Here is a 25,363-nt window from a genome sequence, read left to right as displayed (position 1 = left end):
GTATTACAAAAAATGCAGTTTTATTGATCCTACATCTGTCTTTTATCATCCAGGCCAGTGAGGAAAGGGTGCACTTTGTTGTGTCACGACAGACCAGACAACAGACCCCTGATATCCTGCAGGAAGGTAATGCGAGCAACGGTAACAACTCTCTGCCATGTCCTGATGGAAGAAATAGCCCTAACAAGGTGAGGCCTCATTCTGCGAAACATTCATTAGTTATTCAGTTGTTTGGGTGTTGAGGGCAAATGTAAACGACATTCTTGGTTGTTCTGTGTGTGCTGTTTACTGTAAAGTGTGTAACTGTGGCCTCTGGCCTTCATCAGCAGAGGAGACAAACAGATTTGTTTATGTCTAGAGTGGTCATGACCATTTTTATCTGTAACACCGATATTGCTAGGTCAAGAGGGCAATGGCTGCAGCCCAGACTCAGACAACATGCCTCCTTCTGTAGAGCACTAAGTCATGTCCATTAGACCCTTTATGACCGATTTCTGTACTCTTCCAGGAAGATGTAATTTGCCGTGTAGTACTGCCTTATGCTGGATTCTACATAGTCCTGTCCTCCATTTGAACTTTATCAGTTCTCCTAATAAGACGTGTATGCAATGGTAGTAGATGAAAGTTCAAGAGGTAGGAAAAATAAATATTCCATATATGTCAAAATATTCAGAACTAAGGTTACTCTTTCTTTGTACTGATATTGTCAAATATGTAGAAAAATAAGTGAAACATTTTCAATATTACCTAAACTGTAATTTTTTTCCTTATGTCATTTCAGCATTTGTCCCACAAAACTAATTTCTGTTGTAAGAAAATACTTCTTCACAGGAATTCATTTGAAGGATTAGATTATGAAGTATCGGATTCACTATATTTGTTTCTCTTCCTTATAAAATTGCTGAAAGCCTCTCCATGTTCTTAATTCTTGTTTGGATTCTGAACCCATTTTATTTGTTTGGCCGTGCACCTACTGTGCCATCTTTCATATGGCTTAATATGAGTTTGAGAGGAAATAGTCTCTCTAGCATTTGTGCTTTTATATAACATAACTAGTTACTAAAGTTCATTCAAAAATACCATGGCAACTGCACCACAATAAGCTTGAATCTAGCACTTACTGTAACAGTAATCCCTGCTGTGGGTAATGTACATAAAACATTCATACATAGAGTGAGCAAATGTTGTTTACCCTGCTCATGCGGTACTAGCAAACAAATGTATGTAACTGCACCGGAGTTTCCATGTGCATTGTATTAGTAGTTATTTCTGTGTGTACAGTAAAAAGCAAAAAAGAAAACATTACAACACTAGTAACAGAGATTAGTTTGACTGTGGAGAGGATGCCATACATGGAGAATGTTACACAGTACTGTTAAAGGCCAGCATATTGACGGACTTCAAATTACTTTTCTTTTATTTTTTTGTAATCATTTTTCTCTTTGATCAGACAAATGCAGTACTTTGCCCTTAGAAATATAAGTACATGAGGGGGCAGACAAATTGTAGAAATAGTAATGCAACTAACCATGACATTCAGCAAACAATGCATAATTTATTTACGAGTAACGTGGTTTTAGGCATGAGGGTGAAAATTAAATGGACAAATATCACTGAAGTCAGGAAACAATGCATTACTCAACAACCAGAGCAATCTATGTTATGTCATTTTACAGACCTCTGTTTTCTATTTTTAAGTAACTAGTGTGCACTATAAACTTGATTGTAGTTCAAGGTGCAGCCATTCTCTACATGCAGAACTTTTACCATCAGATGAACTGCTGCTGTCTTATACTTGCATTTGTGTATGGCAATATAGTTACAAAATGCTGATTAACTGCGCTTTGTGCCTCTGACAGAAAAGCTACAAGAATGTATCCATTGTGTACACAATTTGCTAATAAGAGGTCAGAAACTAAAACTGTACTATAAAGCACTACAGTGTAGATGCACTCCTTTTTAAGATATTGCTGAGACTGTAGTTTCCCAACACTATCATAATGGCATTGAGCAGAAATGTGTCAGCTGTTTCTGGCAAGTGATAATTCCTGTTGGTCGTCAGATTTCATCAGCAGTAGCAACTGATCTTTTACACTGGCTGCTGGGTAATTAATACACCCAGTTAAGGATCAGAGATCATGTGAGGCTGACAAGAGTGAGATTTCTCACTTACTAAACATTGTCTATGATGAGTGACTGCAGATAAGGGACCAGCATATTATGATTAGACTGAGCTGCCAGATGAATGCTGAATCACAGTTATGACTCAAAGTGAATACATTAAGTGGGGTCCTCATGAATAATTAATAACATGCATTGGAAAGTTGCATGGCAAATTAGCTAAGCAAATCCTACATTGATATGGCATTGCTCAAAATTAGTTGACATGACCCTGATGTTAAGTAAGGAGTGTGTTGCTGAATGACAAAGTATTTTTGTGTGTGTGTGTGTGTGTGTGTGTGTGTGTGTGTGTGTGTGTGTGTGTGTGTGTGTGTGTGTGTGTGTGTGTTTGGCTGTCAGGGGCATGCATGGTACAGATATTACTACATGCCCAGAGGTGAAGAGTCCATGTGTATATGGTTATGTCTGTACCAAGCAAACCTATCAGTAGTTTATTGCATTTATAAAATTAGCACATGTATTATTTATTGTTTCATAATTTAAATTTTACAGTTAACATTTATATTTTCTGTAGTGTAGTTTTATGTAAAATAGTTACTCCATCCATTTTAATTAACTGATTGCTGTGCAGGGATATAACTTTTTAACTGTGTGGAATTTTGGTATGAAATGTCAGGGTAGCCATTTTAGGAACCTTTCTGATAAACTGTTGTGTGACACTGTGCAACTCCAGTTGTAAGTATCATCTCAGTCATTTCTGTAAACTGCATTGTAAACTGCATGTTAGATGCAGGTTGCACAAATGTAATGTCTTATTTTATGTGGCTTTGCTCCATAGATAGTATGGTGAAACCCTGAGCTCAAAGTGTTAATTATATTAAGTTTTGGAAGACTTACAAGTAGCTGTTAAAAGTTATGTTGAAAAAGTAGGTCACACATCTCAATTAATTGCTACTTTTTTTGACTTTGTGGATTTTTTTATTATAAAAATGCCATAATAGTTACTTTAGAGGCTGTTTTTGTATAACTACAGTATCTGTACAATTTCATTTGTAAATGTGGTTTCACAGTCTTGTCATAAGTCATGCTTACACAGTTTGCACAAATCCAGTATCACAGTTCAGGTGTGGTGATCCATAAATAGTATTTTGAAAAACTGAGCTCAAAATCTAAGTTTGGCAGAATTATGGAACTTTATTAATGATGTTTAAAAACATTTTTTCAGTGCTTAGCGTGTTACCTGAACAATGACATTGGATTTGCGCAACTTGGATACAAAATGCAATTTACAAAAATGACTGATGAGATTATATTGACAACTGCAGTGCATCCAACAACTCTATATAGTGTAATTCATATGTTATGGAAGTATATCTTGTTTGTGCTTAACAACTCTGTCTATTGTAAAATATACATTCATCATTTTTTCTCTCTCTCTTATTTGCCGAAAGTAAATTAGCCAAGGCTAACCTAAACCTTATCAGTGTTAGTGGCACAAAGTGTAGTACACTTGCCTTTGATGCAGAAGTTCATAGGTTCTAGTCTCACTTCATGTAGAGTGATTACTAACACTGCAGTACAGCATAAGAAATGTGCTGCACTCCTGAGGGTATATTCCTTTGGATGATATGTTAAACTAAGGCCCCATTTGCGTAAGTTGGAGGTAACTCAGGTGGATGTAAAAGACCTCACAGCACCTATCACAAAGTGTATGGGTCCTTTATTAAATACATAATTTACATTCCATACAACATTTACATTCTTAGCATATATTATGCATTATTTACAATTATATAAAATTGTTTACATTTTTTTATAATTTTTTATAATTGTTTAGTCCTTTAAACACTTCCACTATTAGCTTTTCAATAACCATCTATATAAGTATATATACATTAATACCCCCAATTTTTTCCACAACCAAAATCTTATCTTTTTTAATATTTCACTCACCATCTACTTTCTATTCTGCTTTATTTCTTTCATTCTTTCCTTCCATATAGTCCAGATTATATAAAACAGTTCTTCCTATAAATTTTTGTTGCAAATTCCTAACTTTTTTTTACTATAATAACCAAATTCTATCATATCCATATTGATTTTTCCTATTTTCGTAATACATTCCAAATAATTCGCTTCACTCAACTTATTTCATAAATTCTTGATCTTTTGATATTACAAAAAATGCTCTGTTGTTACAGTCTCACCACAGGAATGACAAATACTTTCTTCTATTTTTATACGGCGTATTAGCTTTAACTGGCAATTTACTTACAGATAATCTCTATAAAAATGTCTACATTCAACATACTTTTTACAACATTCAACATACTTTTTACATCATTCTATTCTAGTTTTTAATGCCTTTATCTTTTTTCCTCTATTTTATCCATTGATAAATACAATAATACCTTTATTCATATACCATATTTCCTGTTTTCTTCCACTTCTCTTATTTTTAATTTTGACATAATCTTCTAAATATAATATTATTTCTCTATTCATTTTTTCTTATTCTTTTATATTTGCGCAACAAACCCCATATTGCTTTGTATTTTTCTGAGATAATTACACTAATTAGTGAACTGTTTCCTTCAACCCACTTTATTATCCTGCATAAATTCAATGATGCTACATATACCACTAAATTTATTAGTCCCAATCCTCCTTCTTCTTCTTTAGCATATAGTATAAATCTTTTCACCACGTTCAACCTGGAACCCCATATAAAGCAGAAAGCAGTGGTCAAAATTTCTTTCTCTTCTTTTCTTGAATCATATATACACTTGCTAAATATGCTATTTTTCCTAGCAATACAGAGTTTATTAAGTACACGTTTTCTTATAAGACAACTTATACATCTTTCAAAATAGAAATCTATTTCTCAGTTTTGGTATTGTCTGTTCAGATTGTTTATTCTTTACCATGTTATCACCAAATGTTATTCCTAATAATGGTATTTCTTTCACATTAAAGTAAATGTTCTGTATCTGACCTTATTCTCCTAATCCTCTGCTTTTATCTCTATTATACTCATTTCTATACTCCTCAACTGCCCATTAAGTCTCTTAATCACTTCTTCCATCCATTGTTTATTCTCAACTACTGTTATTATAGCATGTGCCTAAGTAAGCATTACTGGGACCTTTATACCTTCTATGGACTTGTATTCTAAGTCTTCAAATGCCATATTTATTTTACTAACTACTGCATTCATAACTAACATAAATAAAATATTGCTCAAAGGACATCCTTGCCATATCGCACTTTTAATATCTGTTTCTTGACTTAACCATCCATTCAGTAGCACTTTTACTTTATTGTTTTTATATGCTGTCTTAAAAGTCTTAAGAAGTTTCTCACTTAATTGATATTCTTTCATTATTTCCCATAATATATGCCATACTTTGTCTTATCAATGCTTTATTTAGGTCACCTACCATCATATTTGCTTCTGCCTTTCTATAACAAATATCATGCACAATTTTTCTTATCATTAATAATTCTTGAATTCCTTTACCTTTTTTTTCCAAATATAGTGTTTTCTAATATCTTATTAACTTTCTAATCCATCCTTATTTGTAATATTTTCATAAATAGTTTCTAATCCTAGTTATTAAATTCTATTGGCCTCCAATTTCTTATAACATCTTTAGTCCCTTTTTTCCATATACATTTCATCACTCCAATACATATCTCGTCTTATCTAAATCATTTTTCCAAACATTCATTTAACACTTGTACAATTACTTCTTTTTGGAAATTCTTCATATCTTTATACATATGATATTCTTTCCCATCTAAACCCATCGCAGATTCTAAATTTGCCATACTTAATACATTATTAAATTCTTCCATTGTAAGAGCTTTTTCCATTTCTCTATTATCTTGTTCTGTCAATTTTTTAACCTTCCACATATAAATATTCGATTTGTCTTGATTTTAAATCCTGCCTTACTACATTCATTATTTCTTGTTGACTTCTTGCTTTCTGTCCTTTCTTATTTCTTAACTCTCTTATTACTATGTTTTACTGTTTTCCTGACCCACTTAAACATGGTGCCACTTCTTTCTTCCCTTGTAAGAAGTGTATTTGTTTATATGAATATTCTTTATTTTTTCTTGATATAAATCCTATATTTCTTTCTCTCTATTATAACATTCTCAAATATTGTTGCTTATCTTCTCCATCACATCCTTACTTATTTACATTTTTAACTCCTTCTTCTCTTTTTACCTTTTGCCATTCCACATAATATTTTTATATTTGTTTTTTAAACGTATTCACCATGTTGTCCACTTCAGATAAAAAACTCTCATTTCTACATGATGCGTCAATTATTAATTAATAATTTGTCTCCGTTCTTTATGCCTTTTCCAATTTTTATATAATACATTTTTTCTTGAATTTCTAACCAAATTGTAATTGTCAGAAAATCTTGAAATGCTGTGCCTTTTTTATACTTAAGCTTTTTCAAATTATGAATTAATCTACTTCTGTCTTTAAATTATTTCTTTCATTTGTCCATTGCTTTTTATTCCTTACATACAACTTTCAGGTTTTTATTACTTCCACTAATGCTTTTACATCCCCTCTCTATTTTCTTTTTCTTATGTTGCAATTTGTATCACCTACCATTATTATATCCATATTGACACTTACATAGTATTTTTTAAATATTCCTTCTTTTGCTTTCATTGTAACGTATGCATATATAGCAATAATTGTATATACCCATCCTTTCCATCATACATCTACAATTATTATTCTCCGGATTACCAATAATATAAAATCCAACACTTTAACTGATTACTTACATAATACTCCTAACCCTGAACATGTCTCAATACTTGTATTCCAGATGATTTCACTCCCCATATCCTTTCCATTTATAGTGTCTCATCTTCTGACAATATTCTTATGTCTTCTGATATGACTATATCCAGGTCTAATTTAACACACCATTCTAATACACCTATTCTACACTTTATATTTTTAATACTATTTAAATTTCTTACTACTATTCCCAGTAATATGTTTTTATATTATTTACACTATATCATAAAAAAACTACTCTTTACCCTTCTTATTCTGTTTATGCTTACCCCTAGAAATTTTCTTTTCCTGTCTTTTACTCTTTTTCCAATCAAATTTTACTTTCTTTTGCAGCTCTTCAATTCATTTCTTCTTCACTTATATCTGACATCCTTTCATTTCCTTGGTTATCATGTTTTCTTTCCTTAGTTCTAGTGCTTTCTTTTATCTCACTCTTATCTGTCATTTTATTTTCTTCCACTTTTTCTTGTTCTGTTTCTTTTACTTCATTTAGCTCTGTCTCTTGATCAATAGGGGTGGGAGGTTGGCTTAATGGTTAAGGTGTTTACCTTGCAAAAACAAAGTGCAGGGTTTGATTCTCACATTGGGGTAGTTGGCTAGGCTTAAAATGACCCACAAGGGGCAGTTAGCCTAGTAATAATCTATGAACCTATAAGATTTAGAAGTCTCTCTTCCTGTTTTTATACTCTTCTATATTTTGCTTACAATCCAGCCATAAATATCCTGACTTTACACATTTAAAACATTTAAGTCCCATTTTTTGCATTGTGCCCCACTTTTCCACAAATATAGCATTTCTTTCATCACATTCATTAATTAAATGATCATTTTTCCACAAAGAAAAAAAAAAAAAAAAAAAAACGTTTTGGTTGTCCTCAGTATTTTACAAATCCCCTATTCCCTTCAACATTTATCAAACTTGGTATATGAACAATACTGTCATTTTCCATTTTTAATATCACATTACATTCACATCCCCCAATCTATAAACCTCTGTTGTCATATATTTATACAAAGTGCATTGCTTGCTTACAAAACATCTTCAAATAGTCTCTTAATGTCTCTTTTTCAACTTCCTTTGAACCTGAATAAATATTTTCTTTTTCTGTTTCCCTATTAAATACTTAAAACTCATATAAGTTCCACAGATTAAAGTTCCTTTTTAATTCATATTGTCCCAAAAAGTTTTCCACTGCTTGTCCTGATTCACAAACGATGTCACAATAATTTATTAATATGTATAAAAGCTCTTACCTCTTTTGCTAAGATCCCCAAAGGAACCACTAAATTATCCCAGATGTCATACCTGTCCAGGCTTCTATCTTCTTTGCTGCTGATATGTATTAAGTGTTTCCTGTTCCTTCATGGCACTTATTTCCTTTCATTTCTATGTTGTCTGCATACGTCTTTTTAAAGAACACTGCTGTGCCTTCTTCCTTCTATATTCTCTCTAAAATGTCTGCCCATGGTGCTGCTTCACCACTCTCTGGTAAACTTTGCATTATTAATTCTTGAAGTATAACATCCTGCAACCCTCCCATATGGAGGGCTGCATTAATACATCTACCGTGACTCTCACCCTCTTCCTCCAACAACCGCCTCTGAAATACCAATTCCAAATCTTGTGAAGGTTCTGACAACTTCAGCAATGATTCCTCTCTCCTATTTCAGCATAACTGCTGGAAGGCTCGACTAACTTCTGCTCTTCCCAACACTTTCACTAACACCTTAACTGCCATTAATCCACCCCCAGTCACCTCTCCTTCGATCTCGCAACTACTGTCTAAAGTTTACAAGGATTCCAAATCCTTGTTCTTTACTCATACAAACTGACTCTCCATGTTGCTCACTACTTTTTCGGTTTGCCACTATGCCCAAAATGGAAGCAGGAAGTGAATTGGCTATTGTAACATCTGCAAAACATGAGAATAAGGGAAGTTCCCTGATGCCCTGGTTAAAATTCCCCTAATAGTATAACTACCACCTTTGGTATCCCTTGAAAAGAGGCTACTAACTGGGTCGACAAAGGATAAATAAAATTCTATTCGAAATGTATATACTGCTATTGCACTGAAATTGGTATATAATCAGGATGTATCTTTCACATCTAATTTTATTGACTGTAATGTTCTGCCTCTGTGACACAGGCAGTGGCTGAAATATGTATATCTATATCTATGTATTTATGTTGTCTCTCTCTCTCTCTCTCTCTCTCTATATATATATATGGTTCTACCTGACATAGCCGAAACCACACAACACCGACAACCACATCACCGACACCACATATTGGACAGTCCATAAACACGAAACCACACATAACCGACAACGAAATAACCGACGGTACACAAACACGAAACCGCATACACTGCACACACCACAATAACAATTATTAAAAACAAAACACATCCCCATTCCACAAACCACACACAACACAAGCACACCAAAATCCTTACAAGCCCACACTAAACCTTACCCTAACCCTAAGGTCCGTCACTATCCCACACTTACCTACCCGCCCCTAACCCTAACTCACTTAACTCCGCCTATCGCCTCCCTAACCCTAACTCACTTAAACCCAGCTATCCCTAACCCTAACTCACTTAACCCACCCCTATCGCTCCCTACCCCTAACTCACTTAACCCACCCCTATCGCTCCCTAACCCTAACTCACTTAACCCACCCCTATCCCTACAGACCGCCAATCTCCACACTTACCTGCCTTCTTAACGTCGTCACTACTGCATACTCACACAGCCTTTCCCATGTCGGCATCCTCGGCGTTGTATCTTTCACATCTAATTCTTCTGCATTGTCGATGTTCTGCCACTGTGACACAGGCAGTGGTCTGAAATCTTCACTTTCTATATCTATGTATTTATGTTGTCTCTCTCTCTCTCTCTCTATATATATATATATATATATATATATATATATATATATATATGTGTGTATATACATTTTTATTATATATGTTCATACACACACACACACACACACACACACACACACACACACACGCAAAAGAAAAAGGCAGAGGATGTCTCCAGTCAAAACTAAGTGTTGTCAGCCTTTTTCAGAAATGATTTTACAGATGTATTTATTTAACATTACTATATGTTAGTAATATACCTAGACTGACAATGTTTACTATCAAAGCTACATTAACTAGGCTAAAATGTCATCTGGGGAAACACGCTAAACACAAGCACAAAAACTTGAGACCATCCACGCACATATACTACTCAGGGAAAGATGTAAACAATCAAAATTTAAATCTCTCTCACCATATTTTATATATATATATATATATATATATATATGGGTCTACTTTGATTCACTGAAAACTCATTTAACTGAATTTCAATTCACTCTCAAAAAATCGCTGAAAGCTCAAATCACTAAAAACTCATTTCACTGAATCACATTTCACTGAATGTATGTACTGTTGGGTAAATAAAACATATTTGCCCTTTCCCCACTATAGTGTGATCCTGGAGTTATATAGTTAGGGGGGTGTGGGGGGCACAGCCCATCACCTACTTAGCTTTTATATTTATGAATCTCATTTCATTAAAAGCTAACAATATAAAACCAAAGGTAGATGGCAACAGAGACCGACCTCCAAAACAGAAACGCAAGCAACCTCTATCCCCAACACAACCCAAATGACACATAGCCCACAGACTCATTGTGGCACTCAACTACAGCCAATAAGGCAAAACAACATACCCAACACACTAGTCGTAGGAGACTCTATAGTCAGGCATATTGATGTCCCACTCACCAGGCTAAACAAGGAGAAGGTTATTGTCAGCTGCCTGTCGGGTGCTAGGATCCGCCACATAACCCTTGTACTTAGGTCACTCCACAACAAGTACATATGTGACTCTGTCATTGTCCATGTTGGTGTGAATGACCTGTGATGTACCTCCCTGGACTACATGAAAAGAGACATGGAAGGATGTACTTCCCTGGACTACATGAAAAGAGACATGGAAGAGCTCTCCGATCTTGTAGCCCAGGCAGGTATGACCCTAGCCCTGAGTAGCATTCTGCCATCACCCAGAATGATACTGCAGTGCAAGGACAAAATGATTGACTTCAACAATTGGATAAGCCTCTGGTGTCATTCTAAGGGGATCCAGTATCTGTCTGCTTGGGATGACATGGTCGACAGACTATGATGCTTTGCCACAGATGGCCTGCACCTGTCACCCCTGGGATTCCAGATACTGGCTAAGGCTCTTGCTGCCCCTATAGTGCCTTTTTTAGGCAAGGTTCAAATAACAAATACACCACCGTAACAGGAACAGCCAAGCAAAAACTGAGGGTAATGCTACTCAATGCTAGAAGTCTAAATCTCAAAATGCACTCACTCAAGGCACTCCTTAAAATGGAGAACATCAATATCTGTGCAGTGACTGAGACCTGGTTCAAGGCTCCAGAGAGCACCCCTGCACTACCAGGCTATAACTCATACCACACTTTTCGGCCATGTAACCTGAACCGAAACACCAAAGGCGGAGGGGTGTCCATATTCATTAAGGATATCCATACCTCCAGGCTAGTTGCTCAGCATAATGCATCCGAGGTTATCCAAGTGCAACTAACTCTGGGCAAAACTGCAGTCCAAATTGTAGCTTGCAACAGATCCCCCACCATGCCCCAGGATTCCCACTCCTCTTTTCTTGATGTACTGGAAAATATTAGGGTTCAACCAAACACCCTAATAATGGGTGACTTCAACTACCCCACCATTAACTGGAAAAACTATTTGTGTACCAACTGCTTAGCTCAAAGCTTTCTGGAATTCATAAACTCCAATGCCCTGGATCAACTTATCCACACCCCCACCAGGGGCAACAATATCCTAGACCTAGTCATTACCAACATGAGTGACCGGTGTTCCACACCTGAAGTCAACTCCTTGTTGGTCCGATCCGACGATAAGCTAATCACCCTTGATAGCCACATCCTGCCCCCACCCGCCATTAAGGAAACCATGGTAAAATATTTCTCCAAAGTCAACTTCATGCTTCTTAAGACAGAAGTGGCAAACTTCATGACACCCATGCAGATGGACAATACAGTTACAACTGCTAAATCCTATACAAATGCACTCTATAAGCACTTACAAGAGTGTATGGATCGTGCTATCCCAAACAGAACCAAGAAGCCAAACTGGTGGTCCCCTGCCATAAACAAACTGAAAAACAGAAGGAAGAAACTGTTTCAAAAGAGAGTAAAATCCCATGAGTGGAGGAGCTCCCTGGTTAGCCTCAGTAAGAAGCTGAGATCCCTTATAAGATCCTCCAAAGCTATCTACAAAAACAAAATTGCCACTAATTCTAAGGACAACCACAAAGCATTCTATAGCTATGTCAAGAATCTCGATGGCAACACCCAGATCTGCTCTGAGTTACAGCACAACGGCACGAAACTTACAGAACCAACTGATATTGCCAACATCCTGGCAGATAGGTTCAGTGCTAACTTTACCCCCACCCCCACCCCCTAAAGGCCCCATATCTATACAGGAAGAATGCAGAGTCCCTGTAATCACAACTACACAGGTAAAAGCTGCACTCTCTAAAGCCAAAAACATCGCATCCATGGGACTGGACATCATCCCAGGCTGTGTTTTACACGAACTTCAGAACAAACTGGCTCCGCACTTAAGCACCATGTTCAATAATAGCCTCACAACAGGCTTTGTGCTCACTGAATGGTGCACAGAAACAGTTATCCCACTCCACAAAGGGGGAGCCACCACTGATCCCGGGAACTATCGACCTATTAGCCTGACAAGCCTGGTCTGCAAGGCCATGGAACGTATCATCATGGAACTCATAAACAAAGAAATTGGTAACCTCCAAACTCTGTATCCCACCCAGTTCAGGTTTGTGAAAGGCAGATCATGCCTCTTGAACCTGATCAACTTCTTTGAGGCAGTCACCAAAGCCGTAGATGAGGGTAAGATGGTTCACACAGCCTATCTTGACCTCGCCAAGGCTTTCAACACCATCCCCCATTCTGGAATTATAGCTAAACTCAATAAACTAGGTATAAATCCCTACATTACAAGATGGGTTGCCAACTGGCTCACTGACAGAACCCACACTGTAAAAGTTGCAGACTCCAAATCTGACCTCAAAGCAGTGACAAGTGGAGTACCACAGGGTTCTGTCATGGGACCTCTCCTGTTTGGTATCTACTTCTCTGAAGTACAGGCTAACACAGAAGGCCTCTGGCTAATGAAATTCACAGATGACTGCAAACTAGGAGCCATAGTCAAGTCCCCAATTGATGTGGACATGCTACAGAAGGGCCTCACTGAGACAGATGCCTGGTGTCAGAGCTGTGGCCTCAAGCTCAATGCCAAAAGGTGCATTGTCATCCCCTTTGGTAAAAACTCTGTACCCATGAACTACCACATAGGCAGCAATCTACTTAACACCGAATGTGTGATAAGAGACCTTGGGACCCAGGTGGACAGTAGTCTCTCCTTTGATAGTCACATCGCCACAGTAGTCAGGAAGTCCTTCTACGTGGCACACCTCATCATAAAAGGGTTCTCATCTAGGAAAAAAGAGGTCATTGTTTCCTCTACTCGACACTCATTAGACCCATTATAGAGTACAGTGCCCCTTTTGGAATGTACCTCACAAGACATCTGCAGCAGCTGGAAAGGCCACAGAAGTACCTCACAAAGAGGATTACTTGCCTCAAACAAATGCCCTACACTTACCGCCTCAAAAAACTCCAGCTTTACTCTGTAGCATATCTCCTATGATCTCTGCCTAACATATAAAGCTATGCCAAACCCAGAGCTGTTGAACATGCTACACCTAAAGAAATCCCAGTCCGTCCGAGCTACACATGCTAGGGACCTAAACCTTGTCACCACAATAAACAGGACATGCTGGAGGGATATATTCCTGTCCTAAAGACCTCCCAAAGCCTGGAACAGGCTACCCATCTATGCCAAGCAAAGTTCTTCATTAGCACTCTTCAAGAAAAATCTTGATGAGTGGATGGGAAATAGGAAATACACACTGGGGATCACTTCTGTGTCTCTGCTCGATAGTGGCACAGGAAAATAACTTTCTTGGGAGGCGTAAGCCAGGGAACCTTGTTGGCTAGGCTTATGTAGGCCCTTGGGCAGATAGCCTAGTACCTACCTATGAACCTATGAACCTATGTGGGGGGCTAAGCCCCCCACACCCCCCTAACTATATATACTAACTCCAGGATCACACTACAGTGGGGAAAAAGGGAATATACATTTTATTTGCCCAACAGTACTTACATTCAGTGAAATGTGATTCAGTGAAATGAGTTTTCAGTAATTTGAGCTTTCGGCGATTTGGTGTGAGTGTTTTGAAATTCAGTGAAATGAGTTTTCAGTAAATCAAAGTAGATCCATAGATATATATATGTGTGTATATATATATATATATATATATATATATATATATATATATATATATATATACATTCCCTGTGTTCTTGTGGATTTTTCAGCAGGTGCTCCTGTTTCTTCCCGCATTCCAAAGACATGCAATAAGTGAACTGGACACTCTAAATGGGCCATAGATGTGAGTATGCTTATGTGCATACCAAGGCAGGGCTAGCCACTCGGTGGTGTAATTCTTGTCTCTAGATGATTGTCACTGTTGAAGTGACACCCTGACTACATGTGCAAAAATGGGAAAAGAGGTTGTGCATATATATATATATATATATATATATATATATATATATATATATATATATATATAAATGTGTGTGTGTGTGTGTATGCATATATATATATATATATATATATATATATATATATATCCCAAATATTACCGCAGAAACCAAGTAACATGCAACAAAATAACAGAAAGCCTTGGTAAAATAGCTCACAAACAACTGATGATGTTCCTCTGAAATAAAAATTGGACCAAAAGTGCTTAAACAGGTCTCCATTCTTTGAATCTCCAGGACGTTTTTCTGATATATATATATATATATATATATATATATATATATATATATATATATATATATATATAGTTATATTTATATATATATATATATATATATATATATATATATATATTTATATAGTTATATTTATATATATATATATATATATAGATATATATATGTATGTGTGTGCATGTGTGTGTGTGTGTGTGTGTGTGTGTATGTGTGTATGTATATAAAATAATATCTGGACCACAAACACCCATAAGTGCCTTATTGCACTTATATAATGGGCATCTATGTTTTTTTTACATTTAGTAGTTTAAGTGTAGTAATTATGTTTTAATGTAAAATTGTTCCTCTGCTTATCTCAAATAATTGGTTGCTGTTTAAGGCTGTAACTTTTTATGTTTGTGGAATTTTGGTATAGACCATGAGTTCCATTATATTGGATGACTGCACCTAAGCCTCCAATGTACAGTATACCCAGAAATTCTTAAACTTAATTGGAACAGATAGTTAACAAACCCACCACAGGGTATAATATTCTAGATCTGGTACTTACAAATGTAGCCCCTTCACGCATTATTCCCATGGTATCTCCTTCTCTTGTTAAGTCATAAAATAAACTAGTGATTTTCACCTTAAACATCTCTAAAGCCCTGCATCAAATGTATTAAAATACAAGGGTTTCTTGTGCACTCATCTCGTCCAATTCTATGATATAGTTTCGGAATTCACTGATAGCAGAATCAGCTCTGACATTGACAAAACAAATAGCTTTATGATGGAGTTTTATATTCATTTAGATGACTGTACCGAGTTGTCAGTCCTAACCAGGGCAAAATGTAAAGGAGAATCCAAAAATAAAATACCTTGTTGATCCTCCAACATAAATAAACTTTATAGTAAGAGAAAAAAATCAGTAAATTATATAGCAGATAAACAATATCAGGGATAGTATCAGTAATATTACTAACACCTCAAAAATACTATTAGGTAATTAACATCTGAAGCTGAAGACATTAATGAAGCTTTCCTTAGCTACATTGTGAATCTAAGTAATAACATCCAATACTGTTCTGAACGTTTTCAAAATTGCACCTTTCCTTTGGACCCAACATATGTTGCCAATATAGTAGCAAACAAATTCAGTGCTAACTTTTCTCCCACAGCCTTCTGTCCAAAGTCCACAAATCCCTGAATCTTCTTCAGCTCCCTATTTCCACAAATAAGCATGTACTGAAGGTGCTATATAAGACCAAAATTACTTCTTCCATGAGACCTGACAATATACTGCATTGTTTAAAAAATAGTGCTTAGTATGCTCTCATGGACACACTCCTCAAACTATTTAACTTGAGTATAGCTACAGGGTTTGTCCCTGATGTTTGGTGCACCACTATGGTGATGACCTTCTATAAGGATGGACCTAACTCTGACCCCAGGAATTATAGAGCCATCAGCCTGACAGGCCTCATCTGTAAAGCCTGGGAACATGTTATAACTGAACTCATAAACTATGACAACAAAAATCTGTCTTTGTCAAGGGAAGATATTGCTTAATGAATCTGGTTAACTTCTTTGAGATAGTCGCATGGACTGTCAACAATGGTCATGCTGTTCACACAGCATATCTTGACCTGGCTAAGGCAATCAATACCATGCCCCATACTGGCAGTGTAAGTAAACATAATGCTTTAAAATAGATCCCTATGTGGTAAGATGAATAGCCTGCTAAAAGCACAACCCATACAATGCAAGTGGCATGTGCCTCATCAGAAAGCATGATGGTAATGAGTGGTGTCCCCCAGGGCTCAGTGATGAGACACCTCCTTTTTGGCATTTCTTTCCTGATTGCCAGAATGTAAACCAGTACCTTTGGTTAACTAAATTTGCAAATGACTTAAATTGGGAGTCATTGTCTGTCCTCCTCTGATACCCAAACTCTTCAGCAAGAATTCACACTCTTTAAATACCTGGTGTACTTAAAATAGGCCCAAATTAAATGCAAAAAAGTGCAGTATCATCATATTTGGCAAAAAGCCCCTGCTTCCAGCATATAGCATAGACAATACCCACTTCAGAATGAAAATGTAGTTGAGGATCTTGGAACATGGGTTGATACGTCCCTCTGTTTTGATCATCATGTGACAATAGTATTTGTAAAATATGTCTAATTATCACAACTAACTGCCACCAAAAGAATATCATCTAGACCTAAAAAGGTCATCATTCCTTTAACCAGCACTGACTAAGTCAATTATTATGTTCAATGCCCATTCATCATGTACCACACTAGATATATCAAACAACTAGAAAGACCCCAGAGGCTTCTAATGAAGAAGAGCAGAGGCAAATGACCCTACATTATTAAGAGCCATTGGAAGCATGTCCCTTCATTCAATATTTTACAAACTCTTGTGTGAAGATCTATGTCTCACCTTCTGTGCGATTAGAAACGCAGTTGTCTTGGAGCTCCTGTAACTCACAAAGTCAAATACTTCCACAAAAATGAGAGCCAGGGATCTACATCTTCATTAGCAGATAAAATAAAATGCAATGGAGAGATAGATTCACCATGCAAAATCTTCCAACCCCCTGGAGCAGACTGCACCTGCAGATTAAGAAATGCAAAATACTATCATCCTTCAATCAAAACCTAGATGCTTGAATGGGTACCAACAAATTTACCCCAGGTTAGACTGGTGTAGCCTACTGTGGAGAAAGGGGTTTTAGCCTGAAGATGGGTACTGGTAAGGTATAAATGTTCATGATATTCAATTGCCTTGAAATTCCAAGAATCCTTTGAAATTCTCAAAGTAGTCATTTAAGGGCTCTGCTCTCTAAATGTTGTGTGTTGATGCAGTTTATAAATAGGTACTACTTATCCAACATGTCTATATCTATATACATATATATATATATATATATATATATATATATATATATATATATATGGGTCTACCTGACATGGTCGACAGTTCATATGGTCGACAGTTTATTTGGTCGACAGTTCATTTGATCGACAAGCATTTTAGGTGGGGGGGCTTCGCCCCCCACCCACCCCTAACTATATATATCAACTCCAGGGTTGCACAACATTGGGGAAGGGGGCAAATCTGCTTGTCGACCAAATGAACTGTTGACCAAATGAGTGACGATTATATGAACTGTCGACCATGTGAAGGGGACCCATATATATATATATATATATATATATATATATATATATATATACACACACACACACACACACACACACACATATATATATATATATATATATATATATATATATATGTATATGGGTCTAGGACTAGTCACTGAAAGCACATTTCACTGAAACACATTTGACTGTGCACAATTCACTGAAAGCTCAATTGACTGAAACACATTTCAGTGAAAGTTATATATGGCCCTTTCCCCACTTTAGTGCAACCCTGGAGTTAGAATATATAGTAAGGAGGGGTGTGGGGGCACCACCCCCACATTGGGGGTGTGGGGGGCATAGCCCCCCACATATTTTAAATTTTTTGAACTATACACATGGATACTTGCAATTTCAATAAATTACTCTTTTCTAAACTTAATATATCTCCAAACTATGCGGGGGCTATGCCCCCCACACAACCCAATGTGGGGGGTGGTGCCCCCTCAACCCTCCCCCCGACTATATATTCTAACTCCGGGGTCGCACTACAGTGGGGAAAAGGTCATATATATAACTTTCAGTGAAATGTGTTTCAGTGAATTGAGTTTTCAGTGACTTGAGCTTTCAGTGATTTGTGCACAGTCATTTGACTTTCAGTGAAATGTGCTTTCACTGAATAGTCCTAGACCCATATAAATATATATATATATATATATATATATATATATATATATATATATATGTGTGTATACATATATATATATATATATATATATATATATATATATATATATATATATATATATATATATATATGTATATATATATATATATATATATATATATATATATATATATATTTATCTACATGGGTGGGCTCACTTTTGTCTAAGTAATCTTTATTCAACATCTGTTTAGTTGACTGCATTTAGTCGATTAAACAGAAAGCTGACCATAGTGCAAGATTACACAGCTCTTGGGGTTGGGAAGAATTCCCTTTTCCCAATATTGTGTAATCTAGGAGTTAGTATATATATAATTAACATGGGGTTGTAGGAAGGCCTGTCCCCTACAAAAACAAATTTTTTTTGTATATGTATATATATATATATATATATATATATATATATATATATATATATATATATTTTTTTTTTCTTTTTTTTTTGTATAAAAATTGCATGCACCAAGGTTCTTTCTTGAAGTATTCATGATAGCATGTCAAATTGTTGTGTTTGATGTTTGGAAGTCTGACGTACGTGTGTGTGCGTGTTTGTGTAACAACAGTCCGCAGAACGATGGGCCGTGGAGTTTTATGGTGTCAAGTTGCCAGCCCCGCACCCAGCCTTCCTCATAAGGCGCACACTCACACTTAGGGCCAGTTTAGAGTGTCCAATCCACCTGCAGCATGTCTTTGGGATGTGGGAGGAAAGTGAAGCACCCGGTGGGTGCTAACTGCTGCACCACCGCAGACACACACACACACACACACACACACACACACACACACACACACACACACACACACACATGTATGGCACTGTCAGACTCCAAAACAAAAGATTGTTTCTGAAACCTTTGCATCAGAAAACCAAGGGCAGGAAAATGGTTTGAGTTTTTACCTCTTTTAACTTAAATTAATTTTCATTGACTGTATTATTTTGGCAATCTTGGGTCAATTACAGTCTGTGTTGTCATATTTTCATAGAAATCCTGGCAAATATTTTCCACTTTGACACCTGGCCACCCCAACATTTCACCCCCCTTATAAGTATGTATGTTAAAGTGTAAGTATAAGTCAAGTGCTACCACATTTTTCAGCTTTTTCATTGCCTCTTGCTTCATTTGCTTGATCACACATCATTAACCACTAGTACTGCACTTTAACTTCAGTGTAAGCCAGTCTTTGTCTTTGACAAATGTTTATTAATTTTCTTTTCATGCATAAATCCTTTAGTTCTCTCTCTCTCTGTCTTTTTTTTCCTTTGGAAATCATTGCAAAGAGAAGATTCCACTATGAGTGGTCAAAGTCCAACCTACAGATAGGCATCCCCAAAGTACACTGCCCAAAAAAAAATGGCCAGAAAGTACATTTGTATGAGTTTTTTCAAGAGGACAAGCACCGTGCACCCCCCTGATGTGGGAGCCAAGCCCTCCCTGCACCCCAAACTTATATATACCAATTCCACAGTCACAGCAACTTGAAGAAAGAGGAAATTACCCCTGAAAGGGCATCATTGCCAGCACAACTCCCTGTCAATACCAACACAACTTACCAAGAGCAATTTCCTATGGCGGGGCTCCAATCCTCAGTGTGTTGAACCTTGGGCAAATAACATTTCAGAATTCAATCTTTGTCCATCCTTAGGCTGTAAAGAGAAGAACAAAGCATAAATAAACCTTAAGCAGCAATAACTGTGTTGAAAAACGTTCTGTGTGCATAGCTGACATTTACTACCATCAGAGGGAAAAGTTTTGAACATTATTGACTGAATGTGTGTACATTTTCCTTATAAGTTGCAACTATCTCACATGTTAATGACAGTAAATGGAGTAATATTAGGCTAGGGGCAGCTTATTCTTGATAGAATGCATGATAAGCAGCTTTCAGTTAGCCATAGCCCCAGGCAAAGCTTATTCTTGATAGGAATAATGATAAACAGCTTTCAGTTAGCACATTTCTGCTTGCAAACTTCTGTCAGCTCAACAACTTTCACTTTGCCTTTCCTTTGAACTACACCTAAAGCTGTACAGTTGTGCAATATGTCTTTAGACATCTGTTTTGTATAACTGATCTTTGTTAACAATACAAAGTTTATGATTTATTTTCAGTACAGAAAGTATATTCCTACTAACTATGGTAAACAATAATTGTTGTAGTAATCATCTGCTCTAGTGAAAAGACGTCACTTCTGTTAGGTTTCACAGGTAAGGCTCTTGTACCTCATTGCTCTTGATGCTGTGTGACTGGGTATTCCTGCATTTCCCAGGGGATATGAGCTGGTGACAAAAAAAAAAAAGTTACTCAATCACTTTTTAGGGAGTTGCATGATACAGGATAAAGGAAAAATATTGTTAGTGCAGCTAGTATGACTGTGATCACTTCGTACTTTAAGGCAGTTTGAACTTTGCAGGTTGGCATACAGATCAGGCAAGCATTTGAGCATGGCTGAAACAGAACTAGCTCATTCTAGTACTTTCTGGCAAGGAGTCACTCACTGTTGATGGCAGTAGCCTCTCTGTGGCAGTAATGACATTTCAGTTTTTCCCCTTTTATAAAAAAAAGGTTACTATATTATACAGAACTGACACTAGTTGTTTTTGCTGGGTACACCTAATATGACCACTACAAGATGTAGCCTTAATAGCCCACAGGCTTCTTCAAGTTAGCATTATGAACCTGTGACTTTAAATGATACCCTTTAGTTACAGGATAATGCTAACATCTACCTAATTCATTTGAGATCTTTGATACTACAAGAAATTGTTGAACTGACAATACTGACATGACGTTAGCAAATACTCTGCTGACAGGCAGTTGACTGATGATAGAGAGATGAAAATACAAGACAAAGGGGTGTTCCACTGAAGATGCTACTTGCTTAGGATGCAGAAAAGCACCACAGGCAAACCTGCATATTCATGGTAGCAGTGCAGAAGGTAGGTACCACTGAAAATAGGTGGTGAACAGAATGTAAGAGTTGCTGATAGTATATACATTGTCCAGTACGTATCTGTACAACATAATAGCATTTAAGAGCAGCAATAATACTCAGATCAACAACATTGCAAAATTAACCCTTTCTGTAAGTATGGCTAAGGATATGTGATACTGTAGGAAATCCAAGCATAGTGTGGGATGTGATGGGGTATTTGGTTTTTGTGTCTTACACTGTCAACTTCTGTACCTGTAAATAGTGCTTTTACACCTTGCATGTTTTGCTGTACAGCCATTCCTTCCTGCTTCTGTCTCCAGGGTGTGTATTGGTGACATGCCACATAACCTTATGTCAGGAATCTACTAAAGTGATATGAATCCCAGCAGAATTATAGAATTTCTGAGACCTGAGCATGTATTTTTGCAGTCTTTAGTCCTTTGACATGTTATTTCAAACTGGGTAGATGTTTTTACAATTACCCCATCTCTTCTTGATTTAATTTCTTCTTGATTTAACCCACCTGAAACTACAGAAACCAAAAAGGATCATTCTATATTTTCTTTTTTTTCAAAACAGGTTTATTGTTTTAACATATAAGAGAAATATCATAACAGTTTTATACAAGTAATTAAAAATAGGTATTATTATAATATTCAACAAAACAACTAAAGTATTTACAAAGAAATCCACTACAATCAGATCAATTAATTAAACTAAAATACCATGCTATTGAAATTAAAATTTTTTTAACAAATTTTGTAAATTATCCCATACAATAAAATAAGATGTTTTTCTATTTGTTCTAGTTCTATTTGTGTTTATTTCCATATGGCACACTATATTCATAACATGTTTAAATTCATTGAACGAAGGAGGTGTATCTGAAATCCAATTTCTAGTTATTATTTTCCTAGCCACTGCTAGAATAGACCATAACAAGGGAAGCTTAACCTTTTTAACACTTTGAGGTACAGGTGTGTTGAATAATATAAGAGATTTAGAAATAATGAAATTATCTGTAAAAGAGCCTGCAAAATTCATTAATTGACTTCCAGTATTCTTTCAATTTTATACAGTCATAAAACATATGAGCCCAGTCAGCATTAATTTCTACATTACATCTCTTACATAGATTATCTTTATTATTTATTTTATTCATCATCAAAGGTGTATAAAAAGATCTATGTAAAAATTTCCATGTATAAAGTCTCCAGACAGTGGAAGACGTAGTTCTATAAGCAGATTCCAATATATATTGTTTATCTTGTTGATTTGGTGGGTCCCCATTAATAGAAGTGAAATAATTCCAGTATGAATCTACACTGTAAAAAGTTTCTTGTCTGATAACTTTATGTATGTATGAAAGTTTACCTTTATCAGAAACTTTATGTTGTAAATTTAATATCAAGTAATTAATCAGTGTTGGAATAGATTCTTTAACAGTTATAGACATTAAATCTATTTTATTAATGAGATGTTGTCTAAAGGTCTGAACCTCTAACCAGCAAGTTTCTCTTAGATCAAATTCTTGTTTTAAGAAATCTAGATTTTTAACTTTATTATCAGATATCAACTGATACCAGTACTTTAGATCATTATCTATAGCTAAATGAGTTCCTTCAGAAGTAGATGACAAAAGCATACCCTGAGTATACATTATAGGAAATACAATAAAATTCCATTCCCTATACTTAGGGTGCATGAATATAAAGTTATGATAACTAATAATAATATTTAATGGGTAACAAACCATATGTTTAGGTGTAATAGGTGAAGTACAAAATTCCTTTAGTAACCATAACATGGAGTTATTTACAATCATATTTTTATGTGTTAAGGAGATTTTCATGAAGTGTATACTAATTAGCTCCCAATAATCTTTCCATTTTGTGACATATGACTGATCTATTAATAAAGTAATAACTTTTACAATAGAAGAGATAGTATATAAATTAAAGTCTGGAAAAGAAATACCCCTTGAGACCAGCTATTAGTATGTTTCTTTAATGCAATCCTAGGTCTATTAGGTGCCCATAAGAAATTTAACATTAGTGTGTTCAGTTTCTTGATAATTATTTTTGTAGGTGGAAGTATTATTGATTGTATTAAGTATAAAATCTTGGGGAATATTATCATTTTAATAATTGTAAGTCTCTCCTCCATAGTAAAAACATATTATTCCAGGTATTAAAAAGATTTTATATATTAAGAAAACAGGTATTATAATTATTATATATAATAGATTTAATATCTTTAGATAGTATTATACCTAAATAAGTTATCTGACCTGAATTGGGTACATATTTAGTAAAATCACTAATGAGAATATTTTTCGTGTATATATAGGTAGTATTTTAGTTTTTCTTCATTGAATATTAAACCAGAAATACTTTTAAAATTCATCATGTTATCAAATAGAGACTGTATAGAAGAATTAGATCCTGCTGATGTAATTAGAACATCATCTGCAAAAAGTTGAATTTTGGATGTTGTATTTTCATCTATTTCAAAACCCTCTATGTCAGTACTGTTTCTGATCAAGTTAGCCCAAGGCTCCATTACTAAAGTGAATAATAGTGGAGAAAGTGGACATCCTTGTTTTGTACCTTTAAGAATGGGTATTTTTGTGAAACATATGTTCCTACCTTAATATAAGCCAACGTTCCTTTGTATAAATGTTCAATTAGATTTACAAATGCATCCGAGAAGTTTGTGCACTTCATTAAGGTAAACAGATAGTCCCAACTTACTGAATCAAATGCTGAACTTATATCAAGACTAATAAGTGTTAAATCTTTCTTTTTCCTATTTGCAAAATCTATTAATGTTAAAGTTCTTCTTATATTATCAAAAGTATTTCTATTTACAATGAAGCCTGTCTGATCTATATCTATAATGCCAGGAATGATTGTCTTCAATCTATCAGCAAAGATATTCATAAACATTTTATAATCAACATTAAGTAATGAGATGGGCCGATATGAAGAACATCAAGTTGGATCTTTATTAGGTTTTAAAATTGGTGAAATAAATGTATATTGCCAAGATGGGGGGGGTTATTAACTCCGTTTGGGCCAAAATAAAAACCTTATGTATTAATGAATATGTATTTTTAGAAAGGATTTTATATATCTCTGGTATAATACCATCGTTACCCGGTGCTTTGTTTGATTTAAGCTTATTTATTTGTGTAATAACTTCTGTATATGAAATACTCTTGTCCAATAGTTTAATCTGTTGTTTATTAAGCTTTTTATTCATATTTGTGGTTATAAACTCCTTTATTTTATCTTTAGGTTCCATGTTAATATTATTATGGTTAATTTTGTGAAAGTGATTTCTAAATTCATCTAGTATTTTTGGTATACTAGAAACATTCTTCTTTTCCCTTAGAGAAAAGATTTCTTTGATATGGTTTTGTTTATTCAACCTTTTTGTTTTATTTTTAAGTCTATGTAAGTATTTGGGGCTTATTGAATAAGACAAAACTTGTATTCTCTAAAGTTATTTTAACTTTATGAGTTAAAATTTCTTTGTATTTCTCATTTAGTTTGTTTATTTCTTCAATAACTTTCTTGTCCATAATATTTTCTTTATTATTATGTTTATAAGAG

The 25,363-nt window shown here is 35.4% G+C and overlaps 1 protein-coding gene across 2 annotated transcripts in view; it reads left to right on the top strand.

The window, feature by feature from the left end:
- Positions 1-25,363, top strand: part of LNX1 (ligand of numb-protein X 1) — a 1,086,042-nt gene that overhangs the window by 706,496 nt on the left and 354,183 nt on the right. For both annotated transcript variants that reach the window (XM_044061422.1, XM_044061424.1), the window contains one exon: positions 54-188. In XM_044061422.1, the coding sequence (XP_043917357.1) occupies positions 54-188 (135 nt within the window). The remainder of the gene's footprint in view (positions 1-53; positions 189-25,363) is intronic.

Source organism: Protopterus annectens, chromosome 2.part0, assembly GCF_019279795.1.
Source record: "Protopterus annectens isolate FY-2018-M chromosome 2.part0, PAN1.0, whole genome shotgun sequence".
In the NCBI taxonomy this organism is placed as follows: domain Eukaryota; kingdom Metazoa; phylum Chordata; order Ceratodontiformes; family Protopteridae; genus Protopterus; species Protopterus annectens.
Note: the sequence above shows the minus strand (reverse complement) of the source record. Positions and strands in the feature narration are given on the sequence as shown.